Source organism: Neophocaena asiaeorientalis, unplaced genomic scaffold, assembly GCF_003031525.2.
Source record: "Neophocaena asiaeorientalis asiaeorientalis breed wild unplaced genomic scaffold, Neophocaena_asiaeorientalis_V1.1 scaffold148, whole genome shotgun sequence".
NCBI lineage: Eukaryota > Metazoa > Chordata > Mammalia > Artiodactyla > Phocoenidae > Neophocaena > Neophocaena asiaeorientalis.
The window spans coordinates 5,222,918-5,248,323 of NW_020174050.1; the positions used below are offsets into that span (position 1 = coordinate 5,222,918).

Below are 25,406 nucleotides of genomic sequence, written 5' to 3' on the forward strand. Positions count from 1 at the left end.
TTTGTTTTTTTGTTTGTTTGCTTCATTTTCCTCCAAACTGTGTATGTTGTATGTGTGTGTTTTGTAAAGAGGAATTTGAACCATTTTATCTAGGGCTATGTATTGTCTAGGTATATTTTAACTATCTGTGATAGAAGTATGAGCACATAGTAACAGCAGAGAAATATTTAACTCATGCTCTAGCTGAGCACGGAGCTCTATTTTATGTATAGGGCAATTTAAATGCTCTTCAGTAAGCATTGGCCTGTAATACAGGAGCAGTTGTTAGACATAGTAAGAAAGATTTCATTTTGCATCTGTCAAAATGGACTATCTGTACATTGTGTTGGAGTGGAGGAAAGCTAAGCACAGCTGAGCAGTTGCTCTTAATTTATGACCTCAATGCCAGGGAATGATGGAGAGGTTCTTGCCTGAAGGCTGTCTGCAATGCCCACTGAAACAGATGAAGAGAAAACCCTGATGACAGGCAAAAGTGCACGCTGGTCCTTGTGTGGTCACGGAGCCCCCGTCCGAGCAAGGCGGGTCTCCATCTCTGACCTGCGCAGGTCTCTCCCTGGGGTTGGGGAGTGCCATGCTTGTGCACTCCCTGATGGGAAGACATCAGCTGCACCTTCTCAGGGTGTATTCCTGCAGGAATGAGAACCGTCTTCCTGCATTTTGCTGCTAAGTTTCCATGAGCTGTTCTAGCTCTGAGTCATCGCCTCAGCACTGCCATTGCATTTTTACTTCTCCCCTAAATGGGGACTTTCCCTCAGTCTGGGTGGTTTTCTCTCACCAGCCCTGAACAGCAGGTGGCCAGTGCAACGCTGATCCCCGCGTTTGCAGCTGGAGGCCTCTTTAAGAAATTATCTGACTCATTTGGGTCAAATAATAGTTTCCAAGGAGACTTAGAAGAGAGGAAGTGTGATATTAACCTAACCTACATACCAAGTATTTTTTTCTTCTGAAATTTCTTGACAGCTGTTGCATAACCTCTTTAAGTGGCATTTAGAACTCTGTGCCCCAGAACGATTGTTGACGCTGTTGACTATAAACCCAAATGTCTGTTAAAAAAAAGTCATTTGGATAGGGTCTGCTTCCTTCAAAAAATTGGAAGTGGGATATGCATTTTTGTATCGATATGTAAACATATGGAAGGGGATGTGCTGTTTCTCTAAACCCGTGATTATTTTTACTACTTTGAGGATTAGGCAAGCTTTTCTGCCATGGATGCAAGACTTCAAGAATGTCCCAGTTTGTTTATGTAGGCTTCGGACATGTCAGCATTCCTGCATCATTATCTGCCTGGGACCAGGCTAGCTAGAAGGAGGCAGGAAGAGAGATCTGGTAAGGTTTCCTGTTTTGTTTAACAGCACGATTAACTCTTCGTGGTCTAAGGGCCTCCTTGTTTTGCTGTCTGTACTCTTCAGTAAAGAAGGAAAGAGGTCTGGAGAAGAAGGGAAACCAAATTTTGCCGTAGTGCTGGAAATAAAAGAATTTGTTGGCCTCACATTTGGGAGGTGGGAGATAGAATGTCAACGGCATATTACAAACTATAATGGTAATCAGTCCTAAAAAAGCATGGATAATTGAAATCCACTGAGAGAGTCCTCAAGCTCACCAAATCTTTATCAGAGTTATAAAATGGTAATGGAATGGACTGTTTGGTCTTCAAATTCTGTCTTAATTACACTTTCTGGTAGATGTAGTTGAAGGATAAAGACAATTAACTTTGGCTAATAGATAGAAAGATGGTAGGTACCTGGTCACATATGAAATGGAGAGTCAGTCCCCGAACAATGGCACTGGCTGTTTTGCAGGTGGGTAGCTTGGGTGGATAGAAAACATTGCATAAAATATTTTTTCCCCATCAGTTTTAGGGTCAACCTCTGTCAATTTTTTTGTGTTTTTTAATGGCTGCAGATTTATGGGGGGAAAAAAATAAGTAGTAGATAAAAAGGAATATCCCATGCCTTAAAAAGAAATTATGTGAAAATGTAAGGACTTGATTTGATCTGCCCTATCCCCCCTCCTTCCCCCACCCTGCCCTTTCCTCTGCTTGATATTGCTAAAATCCACAGAAGTTTGAATTGGCAGAACAGAATATAAATAGGTATCCTTGCTGTAAGAATGGAAACTAGCGAAAGGCAAAATAGGGATGAAGTTTCCTTATCTTTATGACTTTGAGTGTAGATAACTTATGGACAGGAGTAGGAGAGAGGGCAGAGAGTTTGTTCAAAGGATGTGAAGGGGAGTACAGAGCCACTAGGCTGACTCATTATGCATCAGGCAGAAACTGTTTCATCAACATAATTAAATCTTGAATACAAGGCGTAGTGGTTATGGTAAATTGTTCTCCTGAAATACATTTATTTGTTTATAATGATATAGAGGGTAAAATGGATGGGATTTTGTGCTTGGTTGTGTGTAGGAGGTAGGAGAGGAGGTCTCTGGGTTGAACCCTGGGGTTCTGACACGGCCAGTGGTCTGGATGCGGGTGCAATTTGCTGACCTGAGGAATACGGGGGAGTGTGGGTCTGGGGACAAGATGAAGAGTTTGATTTTGGACATATTTAGAAGAGCAAGTGGAAATATCTGGTAAGCAGTTGGATGGATTGGTCTGAAACTTGGGTGAAAGATCTGGTTAAGTGAAACACAGGAGTAAATGTGATTTTCCAAGGAAACCACATACAGGGAGAAGAGGGAGATTGAAAAGATTGGCCCAAACTCCTTAACAGGTGATGGCAGAAGGAAGCCCGAGGTATAGAGGAGAACAAAAGATGTCTTTGGATATACCAAATCCAGGGCAGAAAGCATGCCTCACTGGAAAAGGAGAGGTGCTATGCACCCCATAATCTTGGAGGATTAAAATCAAAACCAAATGCAAACTGTTGGTGGGAATGTAAACTGTTATAGACAGTATGGAGAACAGTATGGAGGTTTCTTAAAAAACTAAAAATAAAATTAAGGAGGGAGCCACAAGAGGGAGGAGATAAGGGGATATATGTATATGTATAGCTGATTCACTTTGTTATAAAGCAGAAACTAACACACCATTGTAAAGCAATTATATTCCAATAAAGATGTTAAAAAAGAAAACAAATGCAGAAAGGAAATGAATAGAAAGAAGCAGCATACTTGGGCCACTCTTCTGGGGAGGTGCTCAGAAGCTGCAAATCAGGAACTGGGGAGGCAGGAAGGAGCACCTGCTGTGAGCTGCTCTCCTCTCTTTGGGGTTAAGAGGGCGTAGGGGGACCTTGATTCCGCCAGTCACATGCCTCGGTGTCAGGAGACCGAAAGATCAGGCTCTGGACTGGCAGGGCATGGGTGGGCCTCGCTGGAGTGGCCTGGTCCACTGCCCTACAGGGCATGAGTCAGTAGCAGAACAGTTACCATGGAAAGCGGGTCAGTGTAAAGTTCCTTTTTTTTTTTTCCCTGTCTTTTTGAAAAGTCAGGCTTGCTTTTCTCTTATTTGTTGTTTATTATATTACTATGGAATAGTTATATCTCACAGTTTTATGGGCTAATTCTTCACATATGTTAGCTCACTTAATCTGTCACATTAGCTGTCTGATATAGGTAATATCTTTGTCCTTGTTATCACCTATGAGGAAATTGAAACACAGAGAGGTTTAGTTGCTTGCCCAAAGCTGCACAGCTAGTAAATTATGGATTTGGAGTTTGGTCTTAGGTGGTCTGGCTTGAGTCCATGCTTTTAACCCCCATTTTATGTAACCATCCTATCATAATAATGGCTATTGCTATTGTTATATAATTCCTGCCTGTATTTTAAAATTGGAAAGTGGAGGAGAATCTTATTACTTGCTTATCCTTTCTACTGGAATTCATTGGGATTTCTACTGTCGTGTTTAGAATTTTAGAAATGTGCCTTTAGAAAGGCACATTCTGCTTTTTCTTGAAACCTCTAGAGATTTCGTCTGCTCACGTTCAAGCAGTGGATTATGATAAATCAAAGGAAAATAGAAGAAAACTTTTTTTCTGTTTTCAGTTTTGGTCATACATTTTTGTTTGTTTTGTGTTTTCCTTTTAGGGCATCTGCTGTCATCCTCATTATAAAAGATTTATAGTTCTCTTTCAGGGATTTCAGTTTAATTTATGGATCCGAGAGTTGACTGTTGAGAGGTTTTTATTTTTGTTAATGCCTAAACCGTCCCTCAGCAAGGTAGTAAGTGTGGGGAAGAATTAACCCATTTTATTCCTAATCAGCCCATGTCATTGCTGCTGACCCTTATTTCTGAGCAGTCCCCTTGGAGACCTGGAAGAGTTCATGGCTTTTCCACAGTGACCTAATGTACTGTTTAATCCCTGGAGAACATATGGTTTATTGAATATGTCTTCCCAATATGCTATTAGTGATTGTGTTTTTGGTCAGCTAATAGAGTCATGTGTAATTATTCAAACTGAATTTGAATTATGATTTGGTGAGAAGAGAGGGTTACAGTTTACCTTCAGATCATAAAATTTGAGAGTTGGGAAGAATCTTGATCATAATAGACCAGGCAGTTCAGTTTATAGATGAGGTTATGGCACGCGCAGGGCTTTATGAGACTACGGAGAAGCCCTCGTCCCCGGGGGTTGGGGGCGCAGGAGCAGGGAGGGGCTGCCAGCAGGAGGAGGTGCTGCATCCTGAAACTGCAGAGCAGTTTCATCTTGTGCGCCGATGCCAATCAGCTGGGAGAGGCTGTCAAAATCACTTTATTGAGACAGATTTTGAGGCTCAGTTTTGGCCCAGCAGGAAAGAATGCCACAGTCTCTAGCAATACCTTCGTGGGTGCCATGGGGGAAGTGACAGTGTGTCTCACGTATTTCCAGTTGCTGTTTTAAAGGCTGAATGTTAGCCAGGGGAATAATAGGAAGAAGACCATTCCAGGTTGCGGTGTGGGGGGATGGGATTGCTAGCATAAGGAAAGGCACAGAGGCAGGCGAGAGCTTGACATGTGGGACAGAAAGGGTGAGCCCCGGAAGGGGTTGGAGAGAGGGCCTGGGGTGATGTTCAGGGGCCAGATGGCTAAAGGCCTGGGCTGCCAAGGTAAGGAACTTGGGCCTTAGCTCTTAGGGAAGAAGGAACTACTGAAGACTTCCTGGAGGATTGTACAAAGAGGTTTGAGACTAGCAACATGCTGATTTGAAAATGTGTTTTAAAAAAACCTTCTGGGGGCTTCCCTGGTGGCGCAGTGGTTGAGAGTCCGCCTGCCGATGCAGGGGACACGGGTTCATGCCCCGGTCCGGGAGGATCCCACATGCCGTGCAGCGGCCGGGCCTGTGAGCCGTGGCCGCTGAGCCTGTGCGTCCGGAGCCTGTGCTCCGCAACGGGAGAGGCCACAACAGTGAGAGGCCCGTGTACCGCAAAAAAGGAAAAAAACAAAAACAAAAACAAAAAACCTTCTTCTGCATCCTAGCTACAAGCCGATCGTGGAATATATCGATGCCCAGTTTGAGGCCTACTTGCAAGAGGAACTGAAGATCAAACGTTCTCTCTTCAACTACCATGACACCAGGATCCACGCATGCCTCTACTTCATTGCTCCCACTGGACATTCGCTGAAGTCCCTGGACCTGGTCACCATGAAGAAGCTGGACAGTAAGGTACTCACTGCTGTTCTGGGTACCGTCCACTCTCCTGTAAGATCACTTCTATCCGGGGGCCCCAATTTACCTCTGCTTTCAGTGTAATTTGGTGTTTTGTTTTAAAGACTATGTTTTAGAGCAGTTTTAGGTTCACAGCAAAATTAAGAGGAAGGTGCAGAGATTTTCCACATACTTGCTGCCCCGTGACATGCATAGCCCCACTCCCACCCCATTGCCAACATTCCCATCAGATGGTGCATTTGTTACAACTGGAGAACCTACAGTGACACATCACTGTCACCCCAAGTCCATAGTTTACATGAGGGTGCGCTCTTGGTGTTGTACATTCTGTGGGCTTAGACACATTTATAATGACATGCATCCATCACTAGAGTATCGTACAGAGTAATTTCACCGCCCTAAAAGGCTTCTGTGCACCACCTGTTTATGCCTCCCTACTTCCTAACCCTGTATTTGTTTTTTCTGGTTGACGGAACCATAGGGTTTTGAAAAAAATGGTTCAAAACCTCTCTGGATATTAGGACAAAGCAAGACAAACAGAACCATGTAGCTTATTACAAAGTATTTTTAGTTCTTAAATTAGCACTGGCGTATGCTCTGTTGAGGGTTGGGGAATTAGACAGTGGAGACACCTAAAGGGTCGTAGGAAGGGTTAAATTTAGTGAGATTGAACTATAATTTCATGCTTTGTTTATTTTCTTAAAAACTTTCTTTTAAATCTCTCTTTGAAAGGTTTTTACAGGCTTGGCTTTAATTTGAAGTTTAACATGGAAAAAAAAGTGTTTATTTTTTTTTAATCTATGTGATAAGGATGGTCCAACTTCTTAGATTTTAAAACTGAGCTGCACCATTCGTTCAAAAGCAGTAGAGTCTCAGATCAAGCCTGACCCCTAATCTTTGCACATTTATGACCTTTCTCCTTCACAACATTTGGAGGAAGGGACTGATGAGTTTGACAACATTTGATGATCTACTTTATGATTAATTTGATTTTCCATTTTGAAATAAATGGAAGACAATACATTCTGAAATAAAGAAGCAGCAAGTGGCAATAAGGACACCCACAAAACTGAGCTATAGTGTTTCCTCTTAGATTCTCACCTCTTTTTGCGTTCAATACAAAGTCTTACCTTTAGAGGGCTTTGTTGGGTGTTATTTTCTGTCCAAACAACACTGTTTAAAAGATGCTTTTGCTCCGGAGGGACATAATAGTGAGAGAATGCTGAGAAGATCAGCCTGTCCCCAAGGCCTCTGCCTGTACCAGCCCAAAAAGGGCCTGCGGGCTGACACCGAGCCAGGCACCCGGGGCCCCCAGCTTGCGAAGACGCACTGCTTTACAGAAACATATTCTACCAGCCAGAAAGGAGTCCTGCAGCTAGAGCACCCTTGGGAGAATAAATGGAAACCCTTCCTCATCTCATTTGATTCAGCTTCAGTGAACCATCAGTGGTGGCTCCCTGGGCAGGGAGGTCTGCTTCCTGCGCTGTCGCGTCCTTGAGAGCAGGGCTGGGAAGCAGACAGAGGGAGGTGGCTTCCTCACTGAGGCTGAGCTTGTAGAGCACACCAGGGTGATATCCAACAAGAGGATTATGCTTCAATTTAAAAAGGGAAAGAAAACAAGGCAAAACAAACAGCTAATCAAAATAAAACAGAACAATCGCTACAAAGCTAGTTAAACTGCTTTCAAAGAACTATTATCGTTGTAGAGCTGAAGTGCTAGGGAGTATCTGAAAACGGTATTGTCAAAGGTTCGTTGATACAAGTAAAGTGAAGAGTTAAGGCAAACATATGACAATTTCAGACAGGATTTCCAAGCACCTGCCACTGAGGAAGAAGAGATCTTAAATCTAAATTTGCTTGGTTCTCCTATCTACTCTAATCAAACTGGCCAAGAAAATATGAACCTCTGCCATTTTGTCCATGTTGATATTAAGCCAATACTAAGTGTGCACAAAAGTTAGCCAATACAAACCATAGGGAGGGGTTTGTTCCCCACGTCCTGGTCCAGGCATTCTCCCACCCTCAATGATGTCTGTCTCGCTGAGGCAACTTGCTGCAGGAAGCCCATCCGTGACAAGGTTAGGATTGGGTTGAGGAACAGGGCAGAACAGATTTTTCCATCAACGGGTCATCTCACTCTGGTTTATCAGGGATATTTGACTTGGCTCTTGGGATGAAAGGAGAAGCAAAGGAATGCAGATGTGACCCGGAAAACCCCCCTAAAGACTCCCTCTTCTCTGGCTGGGACTGATCGCTTTCTCACCGAGCCTGTTCCCTTTTCACCTGAGCTGGGTGGAGAGCATGGTCCCCGGTATCAGATGTCAGTAGCAACTTGTTGAAACCGCTGTACCAATCAGGGAGTGGAAGAAAGTTAATTGTAAAAAATCGATTTTAAAGAATGTGTCCTGTGGACAGTGCTGGGGTACATTGGGAGCAGAGTGTCCCACCTTGGGCTTCGGGGCTTGCGCTTGAGGGTCCTTGGCCCTCGTTCTGGGCTTTCTGCCAGTGTTGTCACACGTCAGAGCTCTCACCTGGTCTTTGTATCTGATGCTCTGAAAGTGAGCCTTGTCTTTTGGCACTAGGTCTCATTCTGGCACAAAGAAGTAATGTGATAGAAGCTGATTTTCAAGAGAATTAGTTGGTGTGATTTTGAAAACTTTAAAAGTAGGTGAAATCAATTTTGTTTTGGTTAATACTTAGGTTCTCTGCTTCCAGCAGTTCTCAAGTCATCAGAAGAAAGAAAGGATGCTATCCTGCCTAGAGCTGAATATTCCACTATTCTAACTAATGAAAATCTTGGTATTAGACTGTTAGAAACATGCAAAAATCAAACTCCTAAAGTAGCTGGGAGGAGTCAAAAAGGAGTGGTTACTCAAAGAATAGGCTTCTTTGTTACCACTCTTTGTCATAGAGTAACACTTCCTTTTACACCGTAAAGAAGGATGAGGTGGCATAGAAGAGGAAATTACGAGGATGCTTTCTTTCAGTGCCAGATGGGAGCGAGTAAAAAAGATTATTCCATATCTTCTTAATTTTGCATCTAGGTAAAAAGTCCAATATTTAATATCATCTCTATTTCTAAGGGAAGTCTTACAATTTCTGCTTCTTTGTTTTCTATATTTTGTTCATTTGTCTATTTTTCTTACGTTGGAATCGTATAAAAATGGATGTGTTTGGTTTATAGGTGAACATCATTCCAATAATTGCAAAAGCTGACACCATTGCCAAGAACGAATTGCACAAATTCAAGAGTAAGATCATGAGTGAACTAGTCAGCAATGGAGTCCAGATATATCAGTTCCCCACAGACGAAGAAACGGTGGCAGAAATTAATGCAACGATGAGTGTAAGTCCTCAAGTAAGAAAGGACCAACCAGTGATGTTCCTGAAAGCTTTTCTTAGTAGCAGCTTTGTGCAGTGGCTAGAACATTGGACTAGCATCTAACGTACTCAGTGGGGTCCAGCTCTGCCACTGTTTCAAGTCATTTAATCACCCTACTCCTCAGTTTGTCCATCTGTCAAATGGGAGAGTTAGACAAGATCTCAAATCTCCTTCCTGCTCTAACAGTTCTGATTTCCACAGCAAATCTTGTGGGAAGGGAATGCCAGCCCAGCACCATTTCACACAAAGCAGCTTAGAGGAACTAGCTCTCCGCTTGCTTCTGCCAGTGTCAGCAGAAACATATCCACCTGCCTCTCTTTTGCTTCTGTGATTGGTTCCTGCCTTTTTCTCCTTTCTGCATTCCCCACCCTTTCCTGAATCATGAGGGAAACTGGCAGTGGAGGGTGCAGTTTCCACATCACAGGGAGGAATGGTCAGGAGATAAATGATGAAAGCTTCAGCAGTCTAAGTGTGCCTGTGATATAATCTCTCCTGTTGACACTCCATCCTGCTAGTCGATACCCAAGTCTTTCCCACTGCTCCTGTGTGTCTCGTAGCCGTGGCTCACCTCTGTGTCACGTAACCGTACCCATCTTTCTTCAGTTGGGAATGCCCGACTTTTGTAGAAGAAGCAGCATTCTTCACACATAGTTGATGCCCACTGAGGGTTTTTGGAATTCTTAAGACTGCAGGTTAGCTTCAATGGAATGTCATTAGTAGCTGTTAAATAGCTTGGCCTTCCCTGAATACGTGCTCGAAATTGATTCAGAAATGTGCTGGTGGCAGTGGAAGTCAGTCTAGATTTTTTAATTTGTGGTCCGTTGAGGTATGTTTTACTTTCCTCAGATCTGATCATGACAAGTGTCTAATCAAGTCATTATTAAAGGCACTAAAGGCGCTCTTTTTTTTTTCCCCGGTACACGGACCTCTCACCGCTGTGGCCTCTCTCGTTGCGGAGCACAGGCTCCGGACGCACAGGCTCAGCGGCCATGGCTCACGGGCCCAGCCGCTCCGTGGCATGTGGGATCCTCCCGGACCGGGGCACGAACCCGTGTCCCCTGCATCGGCAGGCGGACTCTCAACCACTGCGCCACTAATCTACCTCCTTGTCTCTGTAGGTTTCCCTGTTCTGGACATTTTCTATAAAGAAAGTCATACTGAAGCTTATCTGGAGAATTAAATGACTTGGTCATAAGCCTTCCAGTTAAGAGCAGCACTGGGATTCTGACCCAGTCCACCTGGTCCCAGTCTTGTTTGCCATCGTAATTAGGAGACCAGACTAATTCCACAAAACTGCTTCTTCCTTCTTCCATTCAGCATACGGACTTTTCTAGATATGGCTGTTATCATTTAAGGAGGAACTTTTCCCATAAATCACTCCCAACATGATTAGGACTTTGGAAGGGAATGTAACTTTCCCCTTCTCTGGGAAATTGTTGAATTTAAAATTTTACGGGGCGTCCCTGGTAGCCCAGTGGTTAAGAATCTGCCTGCCAATGCAGGGGACACGGGTTTGAGCCCTGGTCCGGGAAGATCCCACATGCCGCGGAGCAACTAGGCCGCTGCACCACAACTGCTGAGCCTGTGCTCTAGAGCCCGTGTGCCATGACTACTGAGCCTCTGCGTGTCTAGAGCCCATGCTCCGCAGTGAGAGAAGCTACCGCAACGAGAAGCCCGCGCACTGTGACAAAAAGTAGCCCGTTCTCACTGCAACTATAGAAAGCCCGTGCACAGCAACGAAGGCCCAAAGCAGCCAAAAATAAATTAAAAAAAATTTTTTTTAAAATAAAATATATAAAATTTAGGGATCTCATTAATGCAGAGATAGACCAGCTCAGCTCTGTCCTAGTCTGGTCACACTGAGTCATGTGACCCCCCCCTGGCTGTCGTGCTCCTGTGTCCAGGATAGTAAAGGGTCTGGAATCCTTGGAAGGAACTGGAGAGCAGATTCTTCCTGGGAAATGGCCATGAGGGCATGTGAAAGGAAGGTAATCATAGGGGAGAGCGACTAGACTTACTCAAAAGGCAGAACCAAAACCAGAGGGCAAAAGAGCAGTGCGGGCTTTGGGCCCAGTGAAGTGCACGTTTAACTCTTGGTGCCTCCATCACAAGTAGTTGGTGGGCAACAGATTCTGCTTCAACTCACTCAGAAGAGATACCATGGAGGGAATTCCTACACAGGTTCCACCCCTAAAATTCTCTGCTTCTGGGTACTGAGAACTTGGTGATAATAGTAGTGCCTGACATTTTGACATTTATGGAGCACTTATTACTATGCATCGGGCACTGCTCCAGACTCCACATTTAATGTTCACAACAGTCCCACGGACCCAAGCGGAGGAGCGTACTTGGTTATAGCATCATTAAAAGCTCAGGCTGGGACGGCACGTGTTTATTCGGCTGTAGGACTGCAATTTGGGGTCAGAGGGATTCAGGAAGTAACATGAATGAATACCATCCAATTTTTCTCTGTATATCCCTTCCTGTCCTTTTAAATAATTTTACATGGCCATGAAACTAAATTTGTGTTAAATTTCTTGGAAAGAAAATACCCATGAATCTTTGCTCTTTTTCTCTCTTTATCAGATTCACAGAACTGATATTCCCAAATTCATTGTGCTCTTTATCAAGGAATTTTCTTCTAGGGTCTTCCTTGCAGGCAGTTCCTGGTGATGAAATCCCATATGATATGTGGAAAGCAGATTTCGTTGGCGGTTGCTTTCGTCACTCAGGTCGAGTGGAGGGGGTAGTTCCCTGGGTCGGCACAGCAGAACGTGGGCTGGAAGGGTCCTATTACCTCTCAGCTCCAGGGAACCACATTTCAGTTCCAGATGCTGAAAAAGAGAACGTGCTTTCTTTCCTTCCTACAGAGTGTGAGATGAACTAGAAAATAGAAGTATCTGGAGCGCCAGACCAAATACCAGTTGGGCGGCCTGGGCTGAGGATTTTGCCAAGCTCTGGGAGAGGATCTGGCTTTAAAACACTCTTGTCTGCCTCAGTGTATCTGTAGTGGAAGAGCGCTGGGTCAGGGAGCCCTAAATAATAATTCTCAGAGCAGCCATTTCAGATGTTATTCTCACATGCTAATAGGAGAAAGATAGAATTACTGTTTTCTCCCCGGAATGTAGCCATAGTTACCAAATAAACCAACGTGGCACAGCCAGTTGCCTTGCATAGTAGCTCTGCTCAAGGTAAGTCGGGGTGCAAGGCTTGAGCCAATAAGTTGAGCTAAAGTCTATTTGACTTGAATTTTGTGCAATGATCAGCTGTCTAAAGCAGTGCTGTTCAGTAGAAATATGAGCCCCACAAGTAATTTAAATTTTCCAGTAGCCACATTTTAAAAAAATAAATTTATTTATTTATTTTTGGCTGCGTTGGGTCTTCGTTTCTGTGCGAGGGCTTTCTCTAGTTGCGGTGAGCGGGGGCCACTGTTCATCGCAGTGCGTGGGCTTCTCACTACCGCGGCCTCTCCCGTTGTGGAGCGCAGGCTCCGGACGCGCAGGCTCAGTAGTTGTGGCTCACGGGCCCAGTCGCTCCGCGGCATGTGGGGTCTTCCCAGACCAGGGCTCGAACCCGTGTCCCCTGCATTGGCAGGCAGAATCTCAACCACTGCGCCACCAGGGAAGTCCCAGTAGCCACATTTTTAAAAAGTAACATAAAATTAATTTTAAAAACTTACTTAACCCAGTATATCAGAAATATCATTTCAACATGTAACCAATATAAAAATTATTAATGAGATGTTTCCATAGCAGGGCTTTGAAGTCCTCTCTGTGTGTGTGTGTGTGTGTGTGTGTGTGTGTGTGTGTGTGTGTGTGTGTGTGTGTATTCTTTTTTTGTCACACCACATGACTTGTGGGATCTTAGTTCCCCAGCCAGGGATTTAATCCAGTCGCTGGCAGTGAAATTGTCGAGTTCTAACCACTGGACTGCCAGGGAATTCCCCCAATGTATAGCTTATAATTACATACATCCCAATTTGGATGCATACCTAACTTACTGCTAACATATTTAAAAGTTTTTCAATATGAAGTAAGTACCAAAAAGCTAATTTTCCTTCATGTTTGCATCTACGTTAACAAAACTGGTTCTTCTTCTTTTTTTTTTTTTTTTAAGAAGATCTGAGTTTGAAGCAAAGTGAAATGCAGTCCTACCAAAACAATAAAGTGATAATTCATGGAAAAATATTTCACACTGCTTCCCTTTAAATGTAACTTAATTAAAAGTAAATAAAATTTAAATTTTCTTCACTTTACAAGCCTCCTTTCAAGTGCTCAATAACCACATAGACCAGTGGCTAGTCTCAGGCAGTGGACATCCCACGCTTACCATAGAATCGCAAAGACTCCTAGTTTCCCTCTGAGTCCAGCTCATGTCAGATACTTGGCATCTGGTTGTAGCGGGGATCGGACACACGAAGCCCAACCCCACTGAACTGTTGAGCCCCTCACTCTTCTGCCCTCCCTCGCCCTTTTCTCTTGCCCTGAGCAGAGGCCTGCGGGGGGAGGGGGCGCGTGGAAGCGGAGGAGAGCGTGTCTTTGCAGCACGGGGAGGATAACTGCTCTCTGTCCTTGTGTTGCTGGCAGGTCCACCTCCCTTTTGCAGTGGTCGGCAGCACCGAGGAGGTGAAGATTGGCAACAAGATGGCAAAGGCCAGGCAGTACCCCTGGGGTGTGGTGCAGGGTACGTGCGCGTCGCGGGGAAGGGCTTCCTCGTGTGTCACCCCCAGGGTGGCCGTCCCCGCTGGGTTTGGGCAGGTCCTTGACGTGGGCAGGTGGAAGGGGGTGGCAGGGTTTTATACCTGGCAGTCATGGAGGCCAGAAAGAAGCAGGGAGGCTGGGAAGCAATGGAGAGAAGTGGCTGCAGAGCCCTAGTGCCAATGAGGCAGCCCCCCAAGGATGCTGGGTTGTGTGGGGAATTTCGTATAAATTCCTGCTGGAAGAGAGATCTTGCGAACAAGAGGATACTTGTTTCTCCATTATCTCTGGAAAAATTGTCTTCTTGTTTTTTGGGGTTTTTTTTGGAAATTGTCTTCTCAGTAAATATCTGAGAACAAGGGACCTATAATTGTTGTGGGACATGACCACAATCTCTAACCTGAAGACATTTCCTATGCCACTTTGATGGGCAAGGTCTCAGATTCTATTTCCAACCCTTGTGTGTCGTGAAGGAGGGACGTCCAATGCTATGGATTAAGTAGGGTGGCTGCAGAAAGCTCCCTCATTGGCTTACGATATATCAGTCCTCCGTTTCCTTTGTTCTGAGGAAAGGCAATAAACCTGTGAGACATGAGAAAGCACAGTACCTTTGAGATACGTAGGAAAATTATGGTTTTTATCCATCTTCCCAAATTCTCTACAGTAGAAAAACTTGCTTTATCGTGTTGTTGATAAAGTTAAAGGAGATGATACATAAAAACTGCCTCGTACGGGTCCCGACAGCACGGAGGGGTAGAAATCGGCCTGGCTTTGGAGCCAGAGGTGACGGGGTCTGAGTATAGACTCTGCTGCCTCTGTCTGGGAGGTCAACCTGCTCATCAGAGCCGCGCTCTGCATCTGGGAATCCTGCTAGGCAGAACTGCTACCAGGAGTCAAGACAGTATTGGCAAAGCTCCTCCCACGGTGCCCTGCCCTCAGCAGCCACCCTCATCACCAGCAATCATGGTCCCTGCTGTCAGAAATCCTGTCTTTGTAGGGGTGTAAAGAGGATCCAGTGAAGGATCTTCGGGTGACCTTGAGGCCTCAGAGATTTCAGGGGCAATGGTAACTACGTCTTAGAAAGATCACTTCAGATTTTAGTGACATCGCTGCTGAGAGCCCTCCCCGCTTTCTTCTCCATCTCCTGCAGTTGAGAATGAAAACCACTGTGATTTCGTGAAACTTCGGGAGATGCTGATCCGTGTGAACATGGAAGATTTGCGAGAACAGACTCACACCCGCCATTATGAGCTGTATCGGCGCTGTAAGCTCGAAGAGATGGGGTTCAAGGACACCGACCCTGACAGCAAGCCCTTCAGGTATGTGGGCACCTGGCAGTCAGGCCCCCCAGGCAGCGGTGTGAGTGGCGTGCTGGCGCATCACAGAAATGCTTGTTGGATTGAGATATGGGTGGTGGAGGGACCTGGCGGGGGCAGATTAATAGCACGGATTGCCAGGCATTGCGATAACCGCTTTATTTGTATCATCTAGAGTACCCGATGTAGCTGATGTCATTATTGCATCCTCATTTTACAGATGAGGAAACGAAGGCACTGCAAGTGTAAACAGCCTGCCCGAGTAGGAAGTGACGGGTGTGAGTTTTGAACCTCTGTTCTTAACTGTTATACTCACAGAGGCACAGAACCTGGTCCAGGCATTTACAAGGGCGTGGATACTCACTACAGTTTGTCCCGTTCATTTTTGCCAAATAGGTTTAACTTGCCATGTCTCCTACTTCTTGACGTGCTCTTACTAGGTTCCAGTGAACCAGTACAGTTCCAACACCACCAATGAGTACTGAAGGAAACAACTTACAGAACATTTGCTATGTATTTTCCCACACCGCTGATGGACGGAGAGGAAGAGGCAAAACGTGAAGGGGAGAGTCTCGAAGTTAATGTAGAATTAGTGGCCCTGCAAAGGCCAGGCCCTGTTAGAGCCCAGTGGTGGGGAAGGGTTGGTGGGGGCAGAGTGCCGGGGCCACTCCAGGCTTGGTGAACCGTCAGAGGAAGGTTTGCCGCCACCTGGTACAGGAGAGGATTGCTTCACGGGGATCTGAGTTGAGGTGATGTGAGGTGTGTCTGTGCTTGGCGCCTGTACTGATCGGGGGCCACGGTTCCTTGGAGAAGACTGTTTTCCTCCTCTTTTGTGGCTGGCCTGGACTCCCGCTCAGATGTCTAGGAGCGGCCGGCCGCGGTGCCTGAGGCGGCCTGTGCGCGGTGCCAGCGGACTCCCTCCGCTGGATCTGAGCTGCCATTGCAGCGGCAGGGAGGTTATTTTCTTGGAATCTCTTTAGTTTGGTGAAGTCTGGACTGGTCTCCCAGTGTTCCTGTGGGATGTATTTGGGGAGAACAAATGGAGACCCCCAGACAGAGGGCTTCTAACCAAAAAGTTAGCTTCTAGCTAAGTTTGCATCATTTAGTCCTGCTCTAGGGGCTTGTAAAATTGGCCCTCTTCATTCACGTGAAATGTGCTTTCTGAGGCAGGGTAGAGGATGCCCTTTTGTATACACAAGTTTAGGGGATTGAACCTTGAAATGCATGGACCAAAAAATAGCCCCTACACAGTCTCTGGTTATTAAGCCTGAGGAAAATGGTTTTTGTGTGGCAGAGACTATCTTTATTTTTTCATAGAGGTTTTTTTTTTTTTCACCCATGCATAGAGATGAAACAAAAGGAACCACAGTAAAAATGGAACCCATGTGCCCTCCGCCCTCGTTCAAACCCAGGCGATGTTGAAGGGTGAAGGGGCAGCAGTGTGGGTTCAAGTCTTAACCCTGCTACTACCCAACTCCTTAACCTGTCTGGGCCTCAGGTTCTTCATCTGTAAAAGGAGGAGCTGGGCTAGGTCAGGGGACAGTCAGATCTAGTAGGAGAACTTTTTCCAGAATGTGCCACAGAGGAAATGCTCTAGAGTCTGTGGACCATGTAGTCTCTGTCCCAGTGACTCAGCCCCACCCTTGTAGTGCGAAAGCAGCCAGAGGCCCTAAGGTGAAAGAACAGGAGTGGCTGTGTTCCAATAAAAATGTATTTACAAAAACAGGCAGGGCCAGAGTTTGCCCTCGGGCTGTAATTGGCCAGCCCCTGGCCTAGATCATCTCTTGGAGCCCTGAGCTGCCTGCAGAAGTTAGAATGTTTGTGACTGTTTCTTAAGTCTGTGAGAGGTAATTTACCTCCCCAAATGTTAAGACCCATTCAGCACAGCTGTGTTTTTTTCAGCTCTGGAATTTGGGGTCTGTGATGCAGGCCCCTTCACTAACCTTCCGCCATCTCGACCAACTGGGTTTCCTGGTTCCCGGGAACCAGGGCTGGTGAGGATTTCCTGCTGCTGCCCGTGTCTCTGCGTTTGAGTTACAGTTTCTCCTGCAAGGCCAGGGTAGCTGCCGCCAGGAGGAGGGTTGCTGGGTGGGTCCACCCGGTCCTGCAAGGACCCCAGGGGCTTCAGGACCCGTGGTGGACGTCGCTGAGGCCTGACTTGTAGAGAATGTGCTTTATTCACACGTATCCCCCTCCCCATTTGGTTCCTTTTCTACTGGCCTGAGGGTTCCTTTTTGAGGATGAAAAGGAGGGAAATATATTTTATATAAAATATATTTTGTAAATGTAAATATGTTATATATAAATATATTATATATATAAAACCAAGGCCTTTACTCTTTTCCCTGTATAAGAAAATAAACAGAGAAAAGTAGACCTTCTAAAAATAAACACCTTCTATCGCCTCAGTTTCTGGGAACCCTGGAAATAGTTTCTCCTCTTAGAAACCCACTCAGTCAACCTCAGGTGGCCCTCTTGGTGTAGGCAAGATCATTTGGAACATGAAAGTTGGCTTTGAGCCACATGTCTTGGCGGATAGCAAGGTGAAATAAACTTGGTTTTCCTCTCCTTGGAAACCACTGCTTTACAAAGGGCCCAGCCTCTCCCTTGGAGGAGTTTCCAGCCTCCCCAGCACTTCCTGTGAGCCTGACACTGCGGGTGCAGGAGGGGACCTGCGTGAATGATGACACAGTTAAGGAAAAGCAAAAGCCACAGTTAATTTAAGGGACTTCCCATTTCAAAGTCATCGTGCCTGGATGCTCGTAGAAGACTTCTTTTCCCTGTGAATTTAGGGTGAGCTTGGAGGAGTTATCAGTGAAGGACTCAAGGCTTTTATATTCTCAAAGTAGATAGAGGATCCCTTCACGGTGTACAGTGAAGTCCATCCTCCCCTCTGGGCACCCTGTGTCCACCACTTGCCCTCTGGGTGCCACTTGTGTTTATACCATGTGTTTATAAAGCAGAGAGTGGCCTCTAAAGCCGAGGCCCGTTAAGTGGGAGCTCCCCTGAATATATGACACCGTGTGAAACCACACCAGAAGCTGGGCGAGCACAGGAACAGGCCGCATTTAAGCCTTGGAAGTACGTCCCGGGCACAAAAGCTGAACCTGTCCCTGGTGCTTTCCTTCAACCTGCCTGTGTCTCTCTTGTCTTGCGGTAGAATCTTTCTCTCTGTCCCTACACGTGTATATGTCCGGGCGTCAACCTGCTTTTTCTTGTGCGCATCTTTCCCACCTGCTGCCCTGCAGCCTCAGAGCTCGTGCCTCACCCCAGCCAGAGCGCCCATGCCTTCCCTGGACCCAGGTCCCCCAGACCCTGGCCCCTTTCTGGCTGGCATTGGGGGAAGATGGGGGCGGGGATGGGTCTTGTCGCTGCCGCTTGTCTCCTGAGATGCCACCGCCCTCTTCCTAACACTCCATCCTCACCTCAAAGCACCACCTTCTCCTTGACTCTACCTGTCAGGTCACAAAAAGTGCTCCTTTACTGCCCCTCTCTCAAGAAATCACAAAGTTTTCAGGCCCATGAGACCATTCATTTTTAGGAGCATGGAGGCCTCACTTCCCCAGCCTTGGGAGGTGGGGCTCCCACCTGAGCTAGGTGGCCCAGCTGAAAATCCCGGCTCTGTCACTTCTTCACTGTGTGACCTGCACAGGTTAGTAAGCCCCTCTGGGTCCGAGTTTCTTCATGTATAAAATGGGAGGTGATAATAATAGCTACCTCGCTGCGCTGTTGTAAGGATAACACATTTGCGTGTGTAAGTTCCTCCGTAAACCCCGGTGGCGTGCGGTGCTCTGGCCTGCCCCCCACTGGGTGGTCCGGGAGACGTAACAGGGAGACAGCTGTGCTACGTGAATTACCGGAGTGCACGATGAACTGGAGTGTCAGTGCTCATTTTCCCTTCCCTTGACCTCCATGAGCAAAGCCTGCCTCTCCCAAAAGCTGTTAGAAGAGAATGAGAAGATAAAAGCCTCAAACCAGCCCAAACCCTCATGAAAAAATTGTTCACTTCTCACTTGGAAAAGGGTGTTAATAACTACAATTAAAAATTAAGTTGGAAGAGCTAGAAATTGCAAAAGGTATCATCACTTTAGGTATCTGAGAGGGTACTATAGATGCAGTTCCTTCTGGACTGGTTTTCACTGGCTGGAAGCATAGGGGAGGGTGTCTGGTGTCTCTCACTCACATGTGGATTGCTGCAGGTGCCCAGGGAGTAGGATCTGTGACTGCATTGCTAAGAAACCTAACTGCAGGTCACCCCTTGGAGTGGGGGGTTTATGATTTCTTTCTCATACGTTGCTTATGAGTTCCAGTGTCAGAGATGCAAAGCTGGTTCCTATCCCCGGATGCAGCCATCTAATAAACAGCATGTGTTGAGGCCATCTGGCTGGTGGCAACATTGCTCCTTAACCTTTCTCTAGAACATGCGCTTTCCAGCTTTGGACTGCAACCTTCACTATCAAATGTGTTCTACATCGTGATCCAATATACACATATCGTGAAGTGATACCTGCTCTTAGAGTTTGCCCTGCATTCTGGTTTCTTCTATCCTGTTCTCTAAACTTTTTCTTTTAACATACTGGTTAAAACCCTTGATTGGGTCATAACCCATAGTTTGAAAATGGATCTCCAGAAACTGGAGCCTAAGCTAGGTTGTGGTTGGGACTGGATCAGGTCGAGTCACGCTGAGAGGTCTCAGAATTCCGGTAGCATTACCCAAAGGACCTTCTCTCTGTGGGTCACTTAACAGAAGTTTCCACAATTAAACAAATTTGGCTCTAAGTGAATCAACTTAAACAGGTTTTTTTTTTTTTTTTTAATTGAGGGACTTTTCAGAGCACTTAAGACGAGCAGTGGTTGGCAGACTAGTTACATCAAGTCACCTGGAAGCGTTTTAAAAATACAGATTGCTTTTGCCTTCGCCTGACATCCTGCGTCAGCATCTCCAGGAGTGGAGTTAGGAAACTGTGCTCAGAAAAGTCCAGTAAAACATGCCCAGGCGACCCTGACGTGCTGCAGGGCTTGGGAGCCACCGTGCGCTGTGGCTCTCCTAAAGGGAGGTCACACATTGCATTTTCCTTTTGTTCTTTTGGCTTGGGAACCCCACTTTTGAAGATTTCTTGAAACTAGCGATCTCTGGAACACACTTTGGGTCATGTTTCTTGGTAGTGTTTCTATACTAGGTGTTCCACTGCTTGTTAAGAAAGAAGAGGAAGATGGATTCATTGTCTTAAAATCAATAAAAACTGGGTTCCCCAAAAATTTCATAGCAGGGACAAGTCATCTTCTGCCTTTGGCCATTCTGACACAAATGATAGTGATAAAGAGTTTATTAGAAGCTAACAAGCAAAATCAAACTCATGAATTATTTTATAGTTTCATTATCCGTGCATTTCTCTATAGCTTAAATTTCAAGTCCAAATATTGCTATTAATATTAGCCAACACTAATGTCGGCCAAACTTGCTTTTGTCTCCTAAGATAATGTGAAAGCCAAACATACCTCCAGAAACTCCAGACTTGTGATTGTCCATTACCCAGGCAGTGTTGACACTCTTGAGGGCAGGAGAACTGATCAGCAACCAATAAGAGTATTGATTATAGAAGTGTAAACAATTCTAACTAATGCATTTTGTAAGTATGCTGCTCTATAGAAATGTATATCCACATGCACACGCCCCTCCACCACCTGAATGTCCTTCTCCTTCTACATGGACAAGTGTGAATGCTGGGGTGGCTCTGCATGGAGCCTGGGCTCACCCACAGGCGCTCTTCATTTTGGAATCCGCACTTTGGATGAATTTGGTCCCTGCTGCAGACTTGTGTAACTGTAACAACCCTTGTTCTAGGGAAACTGCAAGGGAGAGAGAGAGATAGCAATTACCGGCAAATGTATCTCTGTTTGTGTAAGTGTGGGCGTGGGTGTCTGTTTTTTTTTTCTGAGTTGTGTTACCAAAGGTGATTTTTCTGTAAATATATCTCTTCTGACTTGGAGGTAAAACTGAGTGATGGCCTTTGCTTTAAAATATTGGGCCCCAAGTTCTGTAGACGGTCAGGGGGGAGGATAAGGTTTAAAATAAAAATCCAACTCCTCCCTGCTCTATTTACAATTGTTAATACCACTTGAAGAGCAGCAATTTTCTGTAATACCTTTAGATACACTATTGTCTCTTTAGGTGATTCACTGAGTCTGTTTTCTAAATTGGGGGCTGGAGGAAGACGAGTGCGGGGGTGACATTTATTAAGCACCGATGTTATCTCAAAGGCTTTACTCACTCTGCCCACGTTTGCCTCCCGAAATCACGGGCCCCGGAAGTACTATATTCAGAGAACACTGAGGCTGAGAGGCCGTGCCCTTCCGAAGATCAGTCAGTAAATTGCTGTGAACCCCAAACCAACCCTGGTGGATCTGTCTGGCTCCAGTGCCGATGCATTTCTCTCTCTACACCCCCTCCATCTTCTAAAATTCTAAATCACGTCTTCAGTATCTACGTGGTACTGAACTGGGAGATACTGGCCAGCCCAGGCTTCCCCTGTGTGAATGTATGTGGCATACGGCTTGGCCAGTAAGAGACATCCCATTAGCTACACTGTACTCATTGCCTCATCTCCGGTTCCTGATGTGCTTGTCTTTCTGATCGCCACATAACTAAAAAGAAAGATGGTGCCATTTTGTGTGTCCTTGAACCTGGTGGGTTGGCAGCCTTATTTATTTTGAGGAACTGGCTGCGTAGGAATTGTCTGGACTGAAATTTCTTATCATGCAACTTCATGACACTGTCCTTGGTTTGTGGCTTTTGAATAGTCTTCAGGAGACATATGAAGCAAAAAGGAATGAATTTCTGGGAGAACTTCAGAAGAAAGAAGAAGAAATGAGACAGATGTTTGTCATGAGAGTGAAGGAGAAAGAAGCTGAACTTAAAGAGGCAGAGAAAGAGGTAAGCCATCTGTCCTTGCATCCGGGGCAGGCACGGACAAGACAGGCCTTTGTGCTGCTTTAAGCACTTGCTACGTATATTCTGTCACACGAGGGGCCTAACTAACCTGGTACGAACAGTAGGGCAGCCAGTCTTATCCCCATTTCACAGATGGTAACACTGAGTGTCGTAAAGCTTAGGTTATTTATGCAGTCACATACCTAGTTAGTGGCAAAGCCAAGACTAAAGCTAGAACTTAGGTTTCCAGACCTGATCCTACATTCCTTGTAACTCCATATTTCATCAATTTACAAGTGATGAAGCGTAAGATTTGCAATTCTGGGACCATTATTGTCTCACTCTACCAGTCAACTCAGTGAGCTAAACAGTGGAGGGCCCTTCGCCCCTGTCTGATGGGGGACGGGCTCTGTCCACCATGTCTGTGCTCTGACTTCCCTCTGGGATGCACACCCCTGGCTCCAGTGTCCTGCTGACTCAAGTTCCCCGCCCCCAGCCCAGGGTAGCTGCATCCTAGAGGTTACCTTGGATTCCTTTTTTATTTCTAAAGAAGTGTTTATTGATTATTTAAGTTTTATTTTGAGAAGTTTCTTGAAACACAAAGTATAGTTTTTGGTGTATCTTTTTTTTTTTTTTTTTTGCGGTACGTGGGCCTCTCACTGTTGTGGCCTCTCCCGTTGCGGAGCACAGGCTCGGGACGCGCAGGCTCAGCGGCCATGGCTCACGGGCCCAGCCGCTCCGTGGCATGTGGGATCCTCCCGGACCGGGGCACGAACCCACGTCCCCTGCATCGGCAGGCGGACTCTCAACCACTGCGCCACCGGGGAAGCCCGGTGTATCACTTTTGATGTGGAACAAAGTTGTTTGTAATAATTAAGCACAGAGGCACACAATTAAATTATCACTTTAAGATATTTTAAGCACACAAAATCTGCCTAAAACTGCACAGATGAATGTATATTTCATTATAATGTACCCGTTATTTAAATTAAACCAAGAACTTAATTTAGTTGCCATTAGGTTAATGAAGTGTGGAAACTTTTAAGGTCACTTGATTAAATGTAAATGCATCCCTTTTACTTATATTTGTTTCTTATATGTGATACCCTAAATACATGGCTAAACGTGTGCATAGAATATTATAAAATGAAATAGCAATGAGTATTTTCAGATGTACAGATTATTTCACATTATGATGAGTAGTAACTTGATCTCATTTTAAGTAATATTTTCATTATAATAAGATACAGTTTTAGCAGAGTTCAGAATTAAAAAGTCAACTCTCTTCAGATTTTAAAATGACCCAATTAATTCTTTAGCTGACATAGCTCAATGAATATTACTCATTTTACCCTGTTAAGAGATAAACTGAGGGACTTCCCTGGTCGTCCAGTGGTTAAGAATCCACGCTTCCGCTGCAAGGGGGCACGGGTTCAATCCCTGATCAGGGAACTAAGATCCCACATGCTGTGCAGCGTGGCCAGAAATTAAAAAAAAAAAAAAAAAGATAAACTGCGGCACATTACAATTCATAAGAGTTTATCTGAGCAAACCTCACTTGGAATCAGGCCCCATGGATTTCTGTTGTAACAGTCACCCTAATGAGAGCAAGAAATAGGTTTGCCTTTGATGGTAGATAATAAGAAACTTAGAGGTTATTTAAATAGCTAAGTACTCACCCTAGTTTTGCTGCAGAGAAAGGAAAGTTGAGCCTTATTTGCTGTTGGCTTTAAGTATCAAGTTGAATGCTAGGTAAAAATTCTAGAATTATCTAAATAGTAAGGATTTTCCCCTCCCTCCCTCCCAGTTTTTTTTTAAAAATATAAATTTATTTATTTATTTTTGGCTGCGTTGGGTCTTCGTTGCTGTGCGCGGGCTTTCTCTAGTTGTGGCTAACAGGGGCTACTCTTCGTTGCAGTATGTGGGCTTCTCCTTGCAGTGGCTTCTCTTGTTGCAGAGCACGGGCTCTAGAGTGCAGGCTCAGTAGTTGTGGCGCACGGGCTCTAGGCGTGCGGGCTCAGTGGTTGTGGCTCGTGGGCTCTAGAGCGCAGGCTCAGTAGTTGTGGCGCACGGGCTTAGTTGCTCCGCGGCATGTGGGATCTTTCCGGTCCAGGGCTCGAACCCATGTCCCCTGCATTGGCAGGTGGATTCTTAACCACTGTGCCACCAGGGAAGCCCCCTTCCAGTTTTTGTTTCTGCATTGTGATAATTTTCTAAATTCAGTTTGTCAAGTGCCCGAAATTTCTCCACATACTCTTCTTATTTGAATAGTATGGGTACATATATCTGTAGTCACTGTGTAAGTCTCTAAGTAAATATAGATTATACTTTTCAAAAAAGGACCAGAAGTAAAGAACTTTTCTTACCACTAGGGTGAGTTTCTTATTAGGAGCATGGATAATTTTTATTTTCTTCTTTATGCTTTTTACAGTGAACACGTATTTTATTATCAGAAAAAGTGCACAGAGGTTCCCCTTAGTGCTAAGGGGTCCAAGTTTCAACAGTGTGTAGGGCTCCAAGGGATGCTTTTCACCACCTCGGCCTGGCTCGGCACCAGACGGTACCTCACTCGTGTAACTAAAGCACGGGCAGCGGCACACACACGTTCTGCTTCTGAACGGATCCAGGTAGCCTTACGCCAGTAAGCGTACCATTCCCTCCACCAAGCTTGTCTTCCTCCTCCTCTCTCCAGCTCCACGAGAAGTTCGACCTCCTAAAGCGGACACACCAAGAAGAGAAGAAGAAAGTGGAAGACAAGAAGAAGGAACTCGAGGAGGAGGTGAACAATTTCCAGAAGAAGAAGGCGGCAGCTCAGTTGCTACAGTCCCAGGCCCAGCAGTCTGGGGCCCAGCAAACCAAGAAAGACAAGGATAAGAAAAAGTAAGCGGGTGTCACCCCCATGCAGCGGGGCCCTCTAACAATTTATTCCTCTTGCATGTCTCTACTTTTCCCATTTACAGACTGGAAACTGGTCTATTACCAGAAAGATAAAAGCAAGAATTTTCTCTACAGTGCAGGGGAGACGACAAAGGTTTTTAAAGTATTTCTGAAGGGTACACAGACACTAATTTATAAAACTTGACCACACGATCAAGCAATCAGGACTGGAGTAACCTGTCATCTCCAGTAGTATCTTCTGCACCAACACTAGGACTCTTGAGAAGACAGTGCATTTCTCTTCACTACTCTGGAGACAATCCTCATGGCTCTTGATAAAGGGCATCCTAAAATTACGATTGTTAGAATTATTTTTCTATTCTCTGTTGTAAGGCTTAAGAAGCCAGTCATTGAAAGTCTTGTTCCCAAAATGAAAGATTTGGAAGAACTACTAGTGGCCACTAGTTTTCCCTCTAAATTCCACAAGACGATGAATCGTTTTATTGTGAAAATGGGATCGAAATGCCCGTTAAGACACCTCCACCAATTCTCAAGACACACCTGTACCCGCACAAAATTTTTTTAAAATATGGCCTTGATTTAATGTGCCAAAG

At 45.3% G+C, this 25,406-nt stretch overlaps 1 protein-coding gene across 2 annotated transcripts in view; it reads left to right on the forward strand.

Moving 5' to 3' along the window:
• Positions 1-25,406, forward strand: part of SEPTIN11 (septin 11) — an 89,675-nt gene that overhangs the window by 55,742 nt on the left and 8,527 nt on the right. For both annotated transcript variants that reach the window (XM_024754136.1, XM_024754135.1), the window contains exons 4-9: positions 5,400-5,586; positions 8,774-8,935; positions 13,558-13,654; positions 14,819-14,987; positions 21,786-21,918; positions 24,608-24,795. In XM_024754136.1, the coding sequence (XP_024609904.1) occupies positions 5,400-5,586; positions 8,774-8,935; positions 13,558-13,654; positions 14,819-14,987; positions 21,786-21,918; positions 24,608-24,795 (936 nt within the window). The remainder of the gene's footprint in view (positions 1-5,399; positions 5,587-8,773; positions 8,936-13,557; positions 13,655-14,818; positions 14,988-21,785; positions 21,919-24,607; positions 24,796-25,406) is intronic.